Source organism: Orcinus orca, chromosome 17 (genome assembly GCF_937001465.1).
Source record: "Orcinus orca chromosome 17, mOrcOrc1.1, whole genome shotgun sequence".
NCBI classification, from domain to species: domain Eukaryota; kingdom Metazoa; phylum Chordata; class Mammalia; order Artiodactyla; family Delphinidae; genus Orcinus; species Orcinus orca.
Window position 1 is genome coordinate 84,455,883 of NC_064575.1, and position 13,910 is coordinate 84,469,792.

The window sequence follows — 13,910 nt, forward strand, 5'->3', positions numbered from 1 at the left end:
AGAGGGAGGGAGGGAGGGAGGGAGGGAAGGAGGGAGGGAGGGAGGGAGAGAGAGAGAGATAGAGGGATAGGGATAGGGAGGGAGGGAGAGAGAGAGGAGAGAGAGAGAGAGAGAGAGAGAGCGCAGCCTTTAACGCACCATGAGGCAGCACACTGATAGCTAAGTTAGGACCACGCACCAGCCATCTGGGGAGGCAGCCACACAGCTAACAAATGGCGGTGAAGATGCTAGCTTTTGGGTGTCTGTGTCACGGTCGGCTCCAGCCACTGGGACCCCACTGCTTCCCATTCCAGAAAAGCAGATGCCAAAGCCTGTTGCAGAAACGACCCCAGCCAGGAAGGGCGTGCCACTCACCTATCGTGCTCTTTATCCACCAGGTGGTACCTGGCCCGGAAGGCCACCAGGTGAGCATAGTATGCTGGCGCCGGGATGGACACGGAGCGCGTGCAGCGCACGTAGGTGTGACACAGCTGGTAGGTGAGAATCTGCAGCTCATCGGAAGAGAAACGATTGTCATCCCAAAGCACGTGATAGTGGGAAGGCCTGCTTGTTCCCTAAAAGCAGATCAGAGGGTCAGAGAGGTAAACATGCAAGCGAGAAGTCCAGAACTCACCTGCAAAGGGTGCTGCCGAGAGAAGCTGTGCTTCCACCCCACGGTAGAATCCTTCACAGAGGATACAGTGGGAGGACGTTCAGTGGCAAGAAGGTATTTATATTATCCTACTATGTATCATTATAAACGGGCATCAGAGCCACATATTCTATGACCCCCTACTGGTAAAATAACAGACTATACACACAATTATTTGTGTAGAGAAAACTCATAGGAAAGATATAATACAGAGATGGTTGTTTGGAGGATAATGTCATTTGTACATACTAGGTTTTCTACAATGCTTTATTTATAAAGGCAAGAAGAAATCTCTAATAAGTTACATATTAACGCCTTTAAAATGGGAGTTTGCACATATATCTATTTTGTGCGGTGTGGAATCTTTCAAAACTGAAGGAGGTGGGGTTGGTCGCCTGGCCCATGCCTGCCGGGGCTCAGGTGCCGGCAGAGCCGCTGCACTGCTCGCCGGGGCACCCATGACCGGTCAGCCAGGAGCGCGCTTGAGGGAAGGGCCTTTCTCTGGCTTCTCCCCACCTGCCTTCCCTGCCACTCAACCCAAGCCAGCCAACAAGCAGGCCCTTCCTGACTCTCTGTCTGTGTTCAGGCCCCCGGAGACTGGTGAGCGGCAGACGCTCTTATCCTCTGATGAAGCACACATTCTGCGCCCCACTTTCAGCATTTAATCGGTGGCTGTCACGGGGGCCTGTGGGCAGTGGGGTATTTTGTATCAGAGGGTGTGCCGAGGACATGGCAACCACAGCAGAGCAGGACCCCTTGAGGCCCATTTTGTCAAAGCACTTAAACGTCTCCAGTGCAAGATTTCCCCCATTAGAAAGTGCCTGTGCAGGGAGGCAGGTTTACCCCTTAAACAAACCAGAGGCCCCGGGGCGGGGGGGGAGAGGGCTCCACCCACCAGGAGGGAAGCCAGGCTGGCCTGCACAGAAAAAGCGCCCGCCCGACACGGAAGCCATCGCGGGGACAGACGTGCCCGGGAAACACTGCGGAAGCCTCCGTCCTCTCTGAGCCACGTTCCTCTTCTTCCTTTTTAACAACCTTTAAAAATGTACACACGGCTCAGCCCTCAGGCTGCACCCTGACAGGCTGCAGGCTGGGTGCGGCCCACAGGCCAGTTTGCCAAGTCCTGTTCTAGAGCCACGGTGACGTGAAGGACGTGCAGGTGTATTTCCCGTGGCAGAAGTACAAAGTTTACGGCAAGCCCTCCAAGTTTAAGTTCAAATCCCTTGGGGATGGATATCTAAGTCCTCACTTATAACTTGAAACACCCAAAAGCCCCTCTGTGGTGAAGCAGGACGGGCACCCAGAGCTAAGTCCCTCCTGTCCCAAGGGGCACAGCCTCGCAGATGCTGGTGGCTCAGCTCTGACAACAGGTGCGCTGGACGTGGCACCTCTGAGGTGGCAGCATCCTCTCAGAATCACTTGTGGCAAAGCTGTGGGTCTCTTCGCCGGGAGGGACAAGGAATGCCACGTGCTGACCTTCCCCGCACACCAGTGCCCGTGCGTGGCGGGCACGCAAGGCTGACCCCGCCGCTCCGTCACCTCTCATACCCCATCCAGCTCGCCGAACTCCAAGCACACAGGGACGCCACTTGTCCCCGCCAGCCTGCCTGGCCCTCACGCTCACTGCTCCTTCTTCCTGGACCTCATCTCGGCTAAAATGGGAACCCACTCCCGGCCCAGCACAGCACCCCAGTGGGTCCTCCATCCGCAACACCTGATGGTTCTCGGCCTCCACGGTTCACTGGTCAACCGCCTGCGTCCCCTTGGGATGGACTGGCGCCCCATCCGTGCTGTTCACCACCACATCCCCAGTGCCCACGGGAGCACCTGGCACAAGGTTTGTGCTCTGCAGGTGTTTGCCGAATGTGTGGACGACACCCCAGAGACACCAACCAAGACTGTGCAAAGTGGACCCTCTGTCCTTACCTGGATACCAGCATGACTACACAGGTAGAAGTCAAACTCGGTCGGGTGGGTGATTTTTGTGTCCACGGTCGTCCCTGCTGGAATGTTTCCGCTCTTCCCCACCTTCAGCAACACAGGAGCCCATTAGACACGCCCAGGGGACAACAGGGCAAAGCAAGCAGGCAAGCAGGCAAGACGCAGCCGCACTGCCTTCTGCTCTGACATCTTTAAATTGGCCAATACATTTGCTCAGTGCCATGGCATTAAAATTTAACATATACTAACAACTGAAATCAAATTAATTCCTGTTCTCTTTGGGCTGGGGTTATTTTTCGCCATCTCATAAAGGCCCCTGAGGGAAATGCAGAGTCTTCCCTTCACTGAAGCATGTGCGTGGGCCACGTGAAGGGTCTTCATTATTGTTGAGGCCAAGATGGAAACTGTCACCGACATAACAAATCTAAGACCAGACGACGGACACGTGACAGGCGTCACCTGCCCATGTGCGCCTGCGTGTGCGCGCGCGCGCACACACACACACACACACACACACACACACACACACACACACAATACTCAAGGCAGAAGAGCTAGAAAACCCTGACAGCTGTCAAGAACTTCCCCACTCTACCAGGGGTTCAATCACCACCACCAGGGAGGGCGGGTTGCTCCACCAGAGGCCATCCAAGGAGCTGGGGTGTGGGAGGGACTACAAATTCTACCAAACCACTTAACTCTCAGTTTACACTCTAGCATCGAAAAACCACCAAACATCCAGCTACGCTACTGAAACAGCAAAACTCCCAATCAGTCACGAAGTCACTGATTTTTTTTTTTTTACTCGTGCAATTTCAAATATACATACAAAAAAGAGAATCTCCAGCGTAACCCCTCTGCACCTGCAGATGTGTGTGTGTTTTTACTTCTTCTCAACCTTTTTTTATACCTTCAGATTATTTATTTGTGTATTTATTTGTTCATTTATTTATAGCTGCGTTGGGTCTTTGTTGCTGCATGCGGGCTTTCTCTAGTTGTGGTGAGCGGGGGCTACTCTTTGTTGCAGTGCGTGGGCTTCTCACTGCGGTGGCTTCTCTTGTTGCGGAGCACGGGCCCTAGGCATGCAGGCTCAGTAGCTGCGGCGCACGAGCTTAGTTGCTTCGTAGTATGTGGGATCTTCCTGGACCAGGGATCGAACCCGTGTCCCCTGCATTGGCAGGCAGGATTCTTAACCACTGCACCACCAGGGAAGTCCCAGATTTTTAAAATAAGTAAAATATTTGAAAAGAGTGCCTACATTTGTATCCCTTCCATGCTGCAGTCTCAAATCTAGACTTTATTATTCCTACACATACTTTTATTCTCTGCTACACATTTAGGTCTCCGTTAGCACTATATTGTGTTACTTTGCAGATTTTAAAACTGTAGGGGCTTCCCTGGTGGTGCAGTGGTTAAGAATCTGCCTGCCAATGCAGGGGACATGGGTTTGAGCGCTGGTCTGGGAAGATCCCACATGCCACGGAGCAACGAAGCCCATGTGCCACAACTACTGAGCCTGCACTCTAGAGCCCGCGAGCCACAACTACTGAAGCCCGTGCACCTAGAGCCCGTGCTCTACAACAAGAGAAGCCACTGCAATGAGAAGCCGGCGCACCAAAACGAGGAGTAGCCTCTGCTCACCGCAACTAGAGAAAGCCCATGCGTAGCAACGAAGACCCAGTGCAGGCAAAAATAAATAAGTAAAATAAATACATAAATTTATTAAAAAAACAAAACTGTATACATGTATCCTATGTTTTGCTACTTTCTGTTTTTGCTCTGTATTACAATTTTGAGATGTAGTCATTTGGTAGATATAGTTTATTATTTTTCATTGCTGTATAAGTGCCAATATATAAATACATTACCACCTTTTCTCCTGTTAACAGATTAATTTTTTGCTATTATAAACAACACTGCCAGAATATTCTTACAGAATACATGTCTTCTTGTACACAAGTGTGTGAGTTCCTCCAGGGTAGATCTCTAGAATTGCCAAACAGCGTTCCAAGTTGGTTACCCATTTGTATTCCCATCTGAAGTGTAGGAGAGTCCTCTTCATAATAATGCCTTTACTCTGTGCTAAGTGCTCTGCGTGTTAGCTCCGCGAACCCTCCCAACATCCTCAGAAGGTGGTCCAGGGGGTAGAGGGGCTGACAGCTTGTGGTCACGTAGCCAGGATGCTGAGGGGGTGGATTGGAGCCAGGTTATCCGGCTCCAGACCCTTTGCTCCTCATCACGGCACCCACATCCTTGACATTTGGTATTTATCAGGCTAACCTCATAATGTGAGTCCCCCCGACTTTTCCCGTTCTCTGAAATACTTTATACAAGATTATTCTTCGAAGGTCTGGTAAAGCTTGCCTGTAAAAATCTCTGGACTAACTTCATAAAATAAGCTAAGTAGTTTCCCCCTTTTTCCTATGCTCTGCCACACTTTAAGGTAATCTATTCCTGAAGCCTTAGTAAAGCTTGCCTGTAAAACTCTCTGGGCCTGATGCCTTTTGGAACAATGACTGGACTATCTTACTCAGCTGATTTTGGTAACTTATGTAATTCTACAAACAAGTGTTTGTTTCTTCTCAGTTTTCCAATGTGTTTTCATGAAGTTGTTATCATTCCATTATGCTTCAAATAACACACACTCCCTCTGCAGCCATTGTTCCCCTTCTGTTCCCAACGTAATTACAAGTGTTCTTTTTGTTGAGTCTTGCTGGGTTTATCTATCTTCAGAGAAGTACCTTTTGCTTGCGTTAATATGCTCTATTGCTTCTTCATTTTCTAGTTCACGATTTTCTATTCTGAGAGAGAAAGTGGGGTGCTGGAATAAGCTGACTTTGAGCCCTCCCGACTCCTGGCAAGAGAAGTCTGCAGGCTGAGGTGGCAAGGGGCCTATGCACACCAACTCCTCAGCTTTCCCTTGACCACTGGGACTGACATCCTTCCTGTAGCTTCAGACTTATTCATGGCTCTCTTTCTTGTCTCACAACAAAAGCACCTATGTCTATACTCTTACCTGTAAATGCCTGCTTTAGTGCACTGCACAAGGTTTGATATGAAATTCTCGTTTTTGTTCATTTCTAATCATTTCACAATTGATTATTCTCTTTACATTTTTAATGCAGTGCTTTCTTTTTTTTTTTTTAAATAAATACATTTATTTATTTATTTTTGGCTGCACTGGGTCTTTGTTGCTGTGTGTGGGCTTTCTCCAGTTGCAGCAAGCGGGGGCTACTCTTCATTGCAGTGTGAGGGCTTCTCATCGCGGTGGCTTCTCTTGTTGCGGGGCACGGGCTCTAGGCATGCGGGCTTCAGTAGTTGTGGCACGTGGGCTCAGTTGCTCCGCGGCATGTGGGATCTTCCCGGACCAGTGCTCGAACCCGTGTCCCCTGCATTGGCAGGCAGATTCTTAACCACTGCGCCACCAGGGAAGCCCTGCAGTGGGCTTGAAATCAAAATTTTAAGTTTTCTTACGCTTTTTCCTACGTAACAGAAAATGTGGTTTGGGGACTTCCCTGGTGGCGCAGTGGTTAAGAATCTGCCTGCCAATGCAGGGGACACGGGTTCGAGCCCTGGTCCAGGAAGATCCCACATGCCGTCAAGCAACTAAGCCCATGCACCACAACTACTGAGCCTACACTCTAGAACCCACAAGCCACAACTACTGAGCCCAAGCGCCGCAGCTACTGAAGCCCACGTGCCCTAGAGCCCGTGCACTGCAACTATCGAGCCCACGTGCCCTAGAGCCCGTGCACTGCAACTACTGAGCTCACATGCCACAATTACTGAAGCCTGAGCACTCTAGGGCCCGTGCTCCACAACAAGAGAAGCCACCGCAATGAGAAACCCGCACACCGCAACAAAGAGTAGCCTCCGCTCGCCCCAACTAGAGAAAGCCTGCGTGCAGCAACGAAGACCCAGTGCAGCCCCCCCCCAAAATAAATTATTTTTTTTAAAAAAATGTGGTTTGTAGAATACTGAGGTTTGGCAATCTCCTGAGACCTCTTTTGTGACCTGGGACAACGCCAGCTCCTGTAAGCCCTCAGCGTGAGCTCCGCTGTCACAGGCAGAGTTCTGTCTGTCAGGTCTGGCTCATTCCTTTCTTCCCATTTTCAGTTTCTACTAACTTGTCCCTGTTTCACTTTCTGATGGTGGTCTGTTAAAACAGACCTCTTTGATGGTGTGTTTGTCAATTTCTCCTTAAAATTCTGCCTGTTTTTGCTTTACTTTTTTTCTTTACATATTTTTAGGTCATGGCGTGAGGTACATCCACGTCACAGCTGTTCTGTCTTCTTGGTGATCATGACAAAGTACCCCTTTTCCTCGCTATTGACTCTCAATTTGCATTTTGTCTTCCATTTAGGCAAGAAGCATTTTCGGTGCTGTGGTGCCACTGTGGCGTTAGTGGGCTGCACCACGTGGACACTAACGCCCGGCTTCCAGCCCCGCTGGCGGACAGTCTGATGGAATGTCCTTCCCTTCTGGGAGGTCTTTTATCTCATGCAGTTACTTTGACGCTGTGCAGTTTTAGGACAATGTGTCTAGGTATGGATTTATTTTTATTTATCCTGTTGGGAACAGGAGAGGCCTTTTAACCTAAGGGTTCTGATCTTTCTCCAACTGTGGACACTTCTCAGCAGTTACCACTACAAGTCTTAAGTCTCCTGCATGCTCGTGGTTCTTGTTCTGGAGCAGCCAGGAGAGGGATGAGGAGCTTGGACACCGCTGTCTGTCAGTGTTCTCCAGACCAGACCCCTGAGTGAGCTCCCCAGGCCCTCTTCCAGCACTCTAACCACCCCGTGGGCTCCCCACTTTACTGCATTCTCCCGCGTTCTTTACACTATGCTGTCTATGACCATGGTTGCTAACTGGCCCTGAAACCTCACCTTTGGTAATTTCCTTATCGGATAAATGACATCTGCCTGGACCTATCCTGGACCTGTGGGGTTTGCAGGTTCAAACTTCTCACCAAACTGAGGAGAGCCCTTCTCCAACGTCTCAGGCTGCGTCGCCACGAAGGGCCGGGTCTCCCAAGAGCCTGGGAGGTGGTGCAGGGCGTGAGACCCGTGTCCCTCGAGGCTGCACAGCCCAGGGTCGAGGACACTCACCCGCTCGTTCTTGTCGGTGCAGAACAGCCGAGTGTGGTGCCTCTTCTGGACCACTATGAACGTGATCCCCGGCTGGTAGTCTTTTTCTAGCTTAATGCATGCCTCTCGGATAGCCAGTAACTCGTGGTGAAGAACCTATGGAAAGAAAGAAGAACACTTTTTTTTTTTTTCCGCGGTACGCGGGCCTCTCACTGTCATGGTCTCTCCCGTTGCGGAGCACAGGCTCAGGACGCGCAGGCTCAGCGGCCGTGGCTCACGGGCGCTCCGCGGCATGTGGGATCTTCCCGGACCGGGGCACGAATCCGCGTCCCCTGCGTTGGCAGGCGGACTCTCAACCACTGCGCCACCAGGGGAGCCCAAGGAGAACACTTTTGAGGATCATTATTATGTTTTCAGGCCTCTCGGTATCTTGGAATGAATCCCTTAATCATGTGTATGTTTGATACATGTTTACGTTAAGGCTTGTAGTTCCACTAGCTTGCTGTTACCTGTGTGATTCTGTCTCTCTGAGCCTGTTTCTTCAATAATATCATGGAGCAAACGATACCCAGGTTTCGTGGTTAAATGTTTTAGGTTAGATAACGGAGAAACAGGCTGAGCGCAGGCTCTGGAATGTTCTAAGTGCTACCACCCACCGTGGACATGAGGCACTGTGGGAAACACACACATGAACAAATCAATCCAACAGCTTATTTTTGGATTGGAGAAGATGGAGAGAATCTAGTAAAAAACAAAACAAAACAAAAAAACCCAAAAACCCACTGGCTTAGGAGCTGGACCTGAGGTCAAATCCTAGCTCTACCACTAAGCAACCGTGTGGCTCTGGAAAGCCATGCACCCTGTCTGATCCCCAGTTTTTTCAGTTTTAAAATGGGAACATCCCACCTTGCAAGCTTGCAGTGAAGACTAAAGTCACCTGCGAAGCGCCAGGAGTTAGGGTACAAGGATGCTGGCACTGTCTCTGCTCCCCCACCTGTGGCAGAGATGAACAGGCACACAGCCCGGCACGGGGGCTGATGGCTGCTACAGGGACCACACACCTCAGGTTTCAGCAACTGCCCTTGTCAAATATTGTGCTGCGATGTGTCTCAAAAATATGTCTTGGGTTCTGGGTCCAGAAACCCCATTGTGGTGATTCTGTAAGATGTGGAGTGCGTTCACCGAGAGAGAAAACGGAGGATGACACAAACCCTCTTCTGTAGTAAGAATGCCCATGACAGAGGGTGAACGGGTGCTCAGAAGAGGGGAGAACATCTCCCAACGGAGGGAACCAGACGGTTTTGTATAAGAGGGGCTTCGAGGCCGGCTGGCACAAGCTGGATCTGGACCCGAGAGGCGGCACAGGAACCCCCAACCCAGGTTCCCACAGAAGCTCTGAATCAGGGGCCCTGGCCAAGAGCTACCAGACGGTCAAGGAACCTCAAGCCACCCCCCTCGCCCGCTGTGGCCTCAGCTGCTCCTACTTTGGACCAGGAAGGCACTGGCACCCGTGCCTGGTCACGTGCCACCCCACCTGCCTAGCAGGGTGGCCTGGGGCCTTGGGACACACTGGAGTGCCTCTTAGGATGTCTTTCTGTCTGGGTGGGTCTCCTGCAGCATCGGATACTTCTGCCTTCCCCGCTACTGTCTCTCGACGAAGCGTGCACTGGAGACGCGGCAGGGGTGGAGGTGGCATTAGCCCTGGCCAAGCATGGACACACGCAGGGCATCAACCCCCGAGTTCCAGGGTCAGATGGATCCGCCGCTGCCCACACTCCCCTCGACTTGGAGGTGCTGCGGGTGCTTTCACCTGGAGCACAGCAACACACCCCCTTTGGTCCTCACCTGCCCCTCCTCCAGTGCCCCGGTGTCCAAGAGGCTCCCCTGCCTTCCAGACGCTTCCTCAAGGCGATGCCCCACACGCCACCTAAGGTGCCGCCTCTCCCTCCACGTCCAAACAGTGGCTGCGTCCTACTGACTATTTCCAAAGGGCTCCCACCTACCCTCCGCCCGGCCACTTTCCTCACCCTGCTCTGCGCTCTCCTCACTCCGGCCCGCCCCCTCCTTTGCAGACAGAGGTGACCCCCAAGCCACAGTGGTGTCCCTGCCCCACAGAGACCCCCCACAGCCTACAAGGCAAAACCTGGAGCCGGGAAGGGCCCCTGGCTGGCGTGTTCTGGACCGGGTCCGCCTGGACAGGCCTCTCCGCCCCACCTGCAGCAGACCCCTGACAACCCCAAGTCCATCACTACCGCCCACACGGGGACCAGTAAACCCGGGGGCAAAACAAAACCCACCCCACCGTCTTCATTAGCGAACCCAAGGAGCCGTTCTGCCGAGAAACAGGGGAGTTTAAGACACCGAGAAGAGGGCAGGGAAAACACGGGGGAGACGGCCGACCTGCTGGAACTGCCCCTCGGAGACACCGTCTCGGTAGAAGATGATGCGGGTGGGCTTGAAGCGTGTGGACTTGTAGAACTGGATGAGAAGCTCGCGCACCATGGCCGCCAGGTCCTGGATGATCTCCTGCCGGTGCTGCTGGACGCGCACGGTGGCGCAGTAGCGGTTCGGGTGGGCGTCCATGCTGCCCACGACCTGCGGGGCAACACGGGTCAGCAGGAGCCCCGAGGGCCCCCGCTCTAGGGGTGAAGGGGGTCCAGGAGAGGGCTCGTCACATGCAAACCCACCACCTTTACGATTCTTCTGAATGCGTGGCTGTAGCGTTTATAAACGTGTTCCAAAGAGTAAAGGTTTTCCCGAGGGACCTAATAAGAAAATCAACAATTGTTCTGAACCCCTAATTCTGCTTGTGATTAGATGTGGCTGAATTACATCAGCCCAGAGAAGGTACCTGGCGACAGTGACAGTGACAGTGTTCCTAATTCCTTCAAGCACACTGTTTTCCCAAAGCCATGTGCACCTCTACACACGACACTCCAAGATTCCGACCCCTAAGAGTGACGGGTGTCCCAAAGGCAAGCTGGCCTGAAACCAATCGCCCGCAGGTGCTGCCCAGAGGGAACCAGACAGCGAGTGCCAGGGACATGACCCCACGGGGCCACCCTGCTGCACTGTTCATGCTGCTCAGACAAGGAAAGGGCCAAGAAGCATGGAGATGCCGATCACGCAGGAACACAGACCAACGGGACCCGGCAGGAGGTGATACTCACGGCGGCGATGGACGGCTTCTTCCCATCCCCGGCAGGGGGGTGTGTGACATCCGCCCCCAGAAAGATGACGGGCTGCTGGAACACCGGAGGCCTGTGAGGGGATGCGGGAGCGTCAGAGGCCAAGGCTCGGGGACACTGCCCGGACCTCTCAGGGTACTGGCACCAGCGTTACTTTGTGTGCTAAGGGTACTGTGGCCGTGTCTGTAAGGACTCCTTATCTTTCAGTCACATGTACAGAAACCTTACGGGTGAAAAGATGCTTGGTGTGAGATCTGCTTCAGAATAAGGCGGTGGGGGAGAGGGTGTAGGTGGAGTGTAGACTGAATGAGAGGGCTGAGGTGCTGACAGCTGCTGTGGCTGGGCTCAGGGACATGAGGGTTCTACCCACGTAGACGGCTGAAAATTCCAAGATAATTATACATACAAAGAGTCCCACGGTTTGTTACCCAACCCTGGACCTGCAGCCGCGCTGCAGGGTGCCCAGGAGCACCCTTGTTCTCTACCCGTTAGAGGCCAGCCCCCGTCCCGACACCCCTACATCTCCTCCAGACATGACCACACATTCCCAGGGCTGCGACACCGCCCCAGGTGAGAAGTACTGCTCTAAGCTCTCTCCCTGGGTCTTCTAAGCGCCGGCTGCACCCCAGCGGTCACGACCCTGAAGCGCCAGCGTTGGGGGCACGGCTCTCGAGCCGGCCGGCGGGTCCCAGTCTCACCGGCTGTGCGCCCTGGAGCTTCCTCTCTCTGTGCCTCACTCGCCTCTTTTCCCTGACGGCCTGTGCTCTCCCGCCCACCCTGCGCCTGCCCCCCACCCCCACCCCCACCCCGTGGCTCTTCCCTGCTGCCCCCTCCCCCAATCCTGGATGGGTCCCGGGAGCATCGCAGCACAACACATGCAGTTATGACTCACACCTTACACCAGCAGAACCACACCTGCCTCCGGACTCCACTCTCTTCCCACAGCTCCCTCACTTCCCTTGCTCGCCTTGTGGAAAAGCTCCCGGAATTAGCCGATCCCTTTACTGCCTCCCAAGCAGGCCTCGTGCTGCCATGGCAACGAGACTCCTCTCTGCAAGGTCACCGACGACCTGCACACATCCCCCAGTCCCATGGTGGAGCCTCGGACCTCATCGCACTTGGCCGGTTGGCACCGAGTGACACGGCCACGCACTGGCTCTTCCCCCAACCCCACCAGGCCCCAGTGCTGCCTTTCCAACCCCGGACTCCCCAGGCCGAGGGCTTGGATGTCCTTCCTATCTACACCCTGCCCTGGGGCTTCTCTCCAGCCTAGAGGCCTTCAATACCACCTCCACGTGAGGATCCCTGAACAAACCCCACCAACACCAGGCCTCTGTTTCCCCTCCCCCCCCACCCCCAGTGTCTCCCCTGGGAGGCTGACGCACAGCCCAGCTTCCTCATCCACTGCTGCCTAACCGCCCCAGAGGCGCAGGCTCGGACTCACTCTCGAGTCTCCTCTTCCATTCACAGACCATCCCGCCGCAGCCGTGCCCCAGCACCTCTCCTGGGACAACGCAGGAGGGCCCGGTCCCCACTCCACCCGGAGCTGGAGTCGCCTTTTAGAACGAGGTCACCGGAGCTACACCTCCACTCGTGAACCTCCCTCCCATGGATGCGCTCCCCCGGAGGGAGGGCCAGGCCCCCCAGCAGCCCTCTGCCCCTCAGTCTCTCAGTGGAACACCTGCCGCACTCCTGGCAGGCTGTACCACAGGGCCCTTGCACGGCCTGTGCCCTCTGGACTGCTCTCCTCCCAGGCGCCCACGTGATCCCGCCCCCTCCAGTGGCTGCAGTCTGCTTAGTGCCACCTCCCCTGTGAAACCCTCACCCTTCTGAGCTCCTGTCCCTTCCGCTGTGTCACTGTTGCTCACCTGGGAAGTGCGTTTCTGGACCCTCTCACCGGGGCCTGCGCTGGAAGGCTAGGGCTTCTGCACACAGTAGGCGCTCAATAAACACAGAACCTGCCGCTGAGTGAACTGAGCGAGTCCAACGACCCCTCGTGGCAGAGCCACCCCCGCTCAGGGTAGCCACCACATCTCACGTGTGGGACCCCCGGCCCTGGACGGGGTAAGAAGTCCCTTCTCCTCGGGCCCCTGCACCCAGTCCTCAGTGGCCTGCAGATGGCCCTGGTCCCCTGGACCGAGAGTATCCGAGACCCGCGTCCTACTCGCTTCCTTCACCCCACTGTCCAGGGAAGCGGACGCCGGCCCCGGTGGGGCCCCACCCCCACCCCCAGCTGGGGAGTCGCGCACCAGCTGCCCCGCGCACACGCGGCGGAAGGCCGGCCTCACCTCCCCTGGGGCAGCAGGATGTTGTTCACGCCGCCCAGTTTGACGTTGATCTTCAGGCAGAGATTGGACAGGGTCTGCGGCGTGGTCCTCTGCACGTTCTTCATCTGCACACACTGCGTGGCCATCCCCAGCACCGTGTCTCCTACACGCTTGACCTCGGCTGCGGAGGGAACGGTGCGCTCAGGACGGCTCCCCTGGCGCCTCCCCTCCGCCCGCCCCACGTGCAGCCAAGCCCGTGGAATAAGGGGTCAGAGCCCGGGTTCCAGCTCTGCTCCACGCCGCCCAGGCCTGCGCTAGCTGCGGGGCGTGTGTCCCGCTCACTCAGAGGCCGGGCGGGTGCAACCCAGTCCTGTCAGGAGCGTTTCTGCGACTGATCCAGGCCTGCAGGGCGGTGCGGGCAGAGCCAGGCTAGAAGACAGGGCTTGCATTCCGAAGGCCACCCTCCGTCACGGTGCTCAGGATTGCAAGCAAGCCAATGCCCGAGTCGTTAAAAATATAAACACTGGCATCCTCACACCCTCGGGAAACGCAGATCCGACATCCAAGACCTCTCTGGGCCCACACCCCCTCTACTCCCGGGTTCTTTCGTGAAGCAACTGGTCAGCCGCTCCCTGGGCGGGCCTGGGAGAAGATGCGTGCGTAGCATGGGAATTCCGAGGGCTTTCTCTTTCCTCCTTTCCCTGGACACGGAGCAAGTGCTCCGTCGCTGCCCGGACGGGGGATCCAGTCAGCGACACCGACACACCTGTTCCCTTTGCCCTGGGGCACCCACACA

At 54.8% G+C, this 13,910-nt stretch overlaps 1 protein-coding gene across 8 annotated transcripts in view; it reads right to left on the reverse strand.

Moving 5' to 3' along the window:
- Nucleotides 1-13,910, reverse strand: part of AGO2 (argonaute RISC catalytic component 2) — a 108,030-nt gene that overhangs the window by 12,085 nt on the left and 82,035 nt on the right. For 4 of the 8 annotated variants that reach the window (XM_049700882.1, XM_049700884.1, XM_049700881.1 and 1 more), the window contains 7 exons: nucleotides 13,136-13,295; nucleotides 10,830-10,920; nucleotides 10,060-10,254; nucleotides 7,681-7,815; nucleotides 2,558-2,659; nucleotides 1,527-1,666; nucleotides 355-554 (listed from right to left, as the gene is read on the reverse strand). In XM_049700882.1, the coding sequence (XP_049556839.1) occupies nucleotides 355-554; nucleotides 1,527-1,666; nucleotides 2,558-2,659; nucleotides 7,681-7,815; nucleotides 10,060-10,254; nucleotides 10,830-10,920; nucleotides 13,136-13,295 (1,023 nt within the window). Of the gene's footprint in view, nucleotides 1-354; nucleotides 555-1,526; nucleotides 1,667-2,557; nucleotides 2,660-4,375; nucleotides 5,374-7,680; nucleotides 7,816-10,059; nucleotides 10,255-10,829; nucleotides 10,921-13,135; nucleotides 13,296-13,910 lie in introns of those variants that run through there. The other 4 variants (XM_049700883.1, XM_004265295.3, XM_033419737.2 and 1 more) reach the window with 3 other exon arrangements.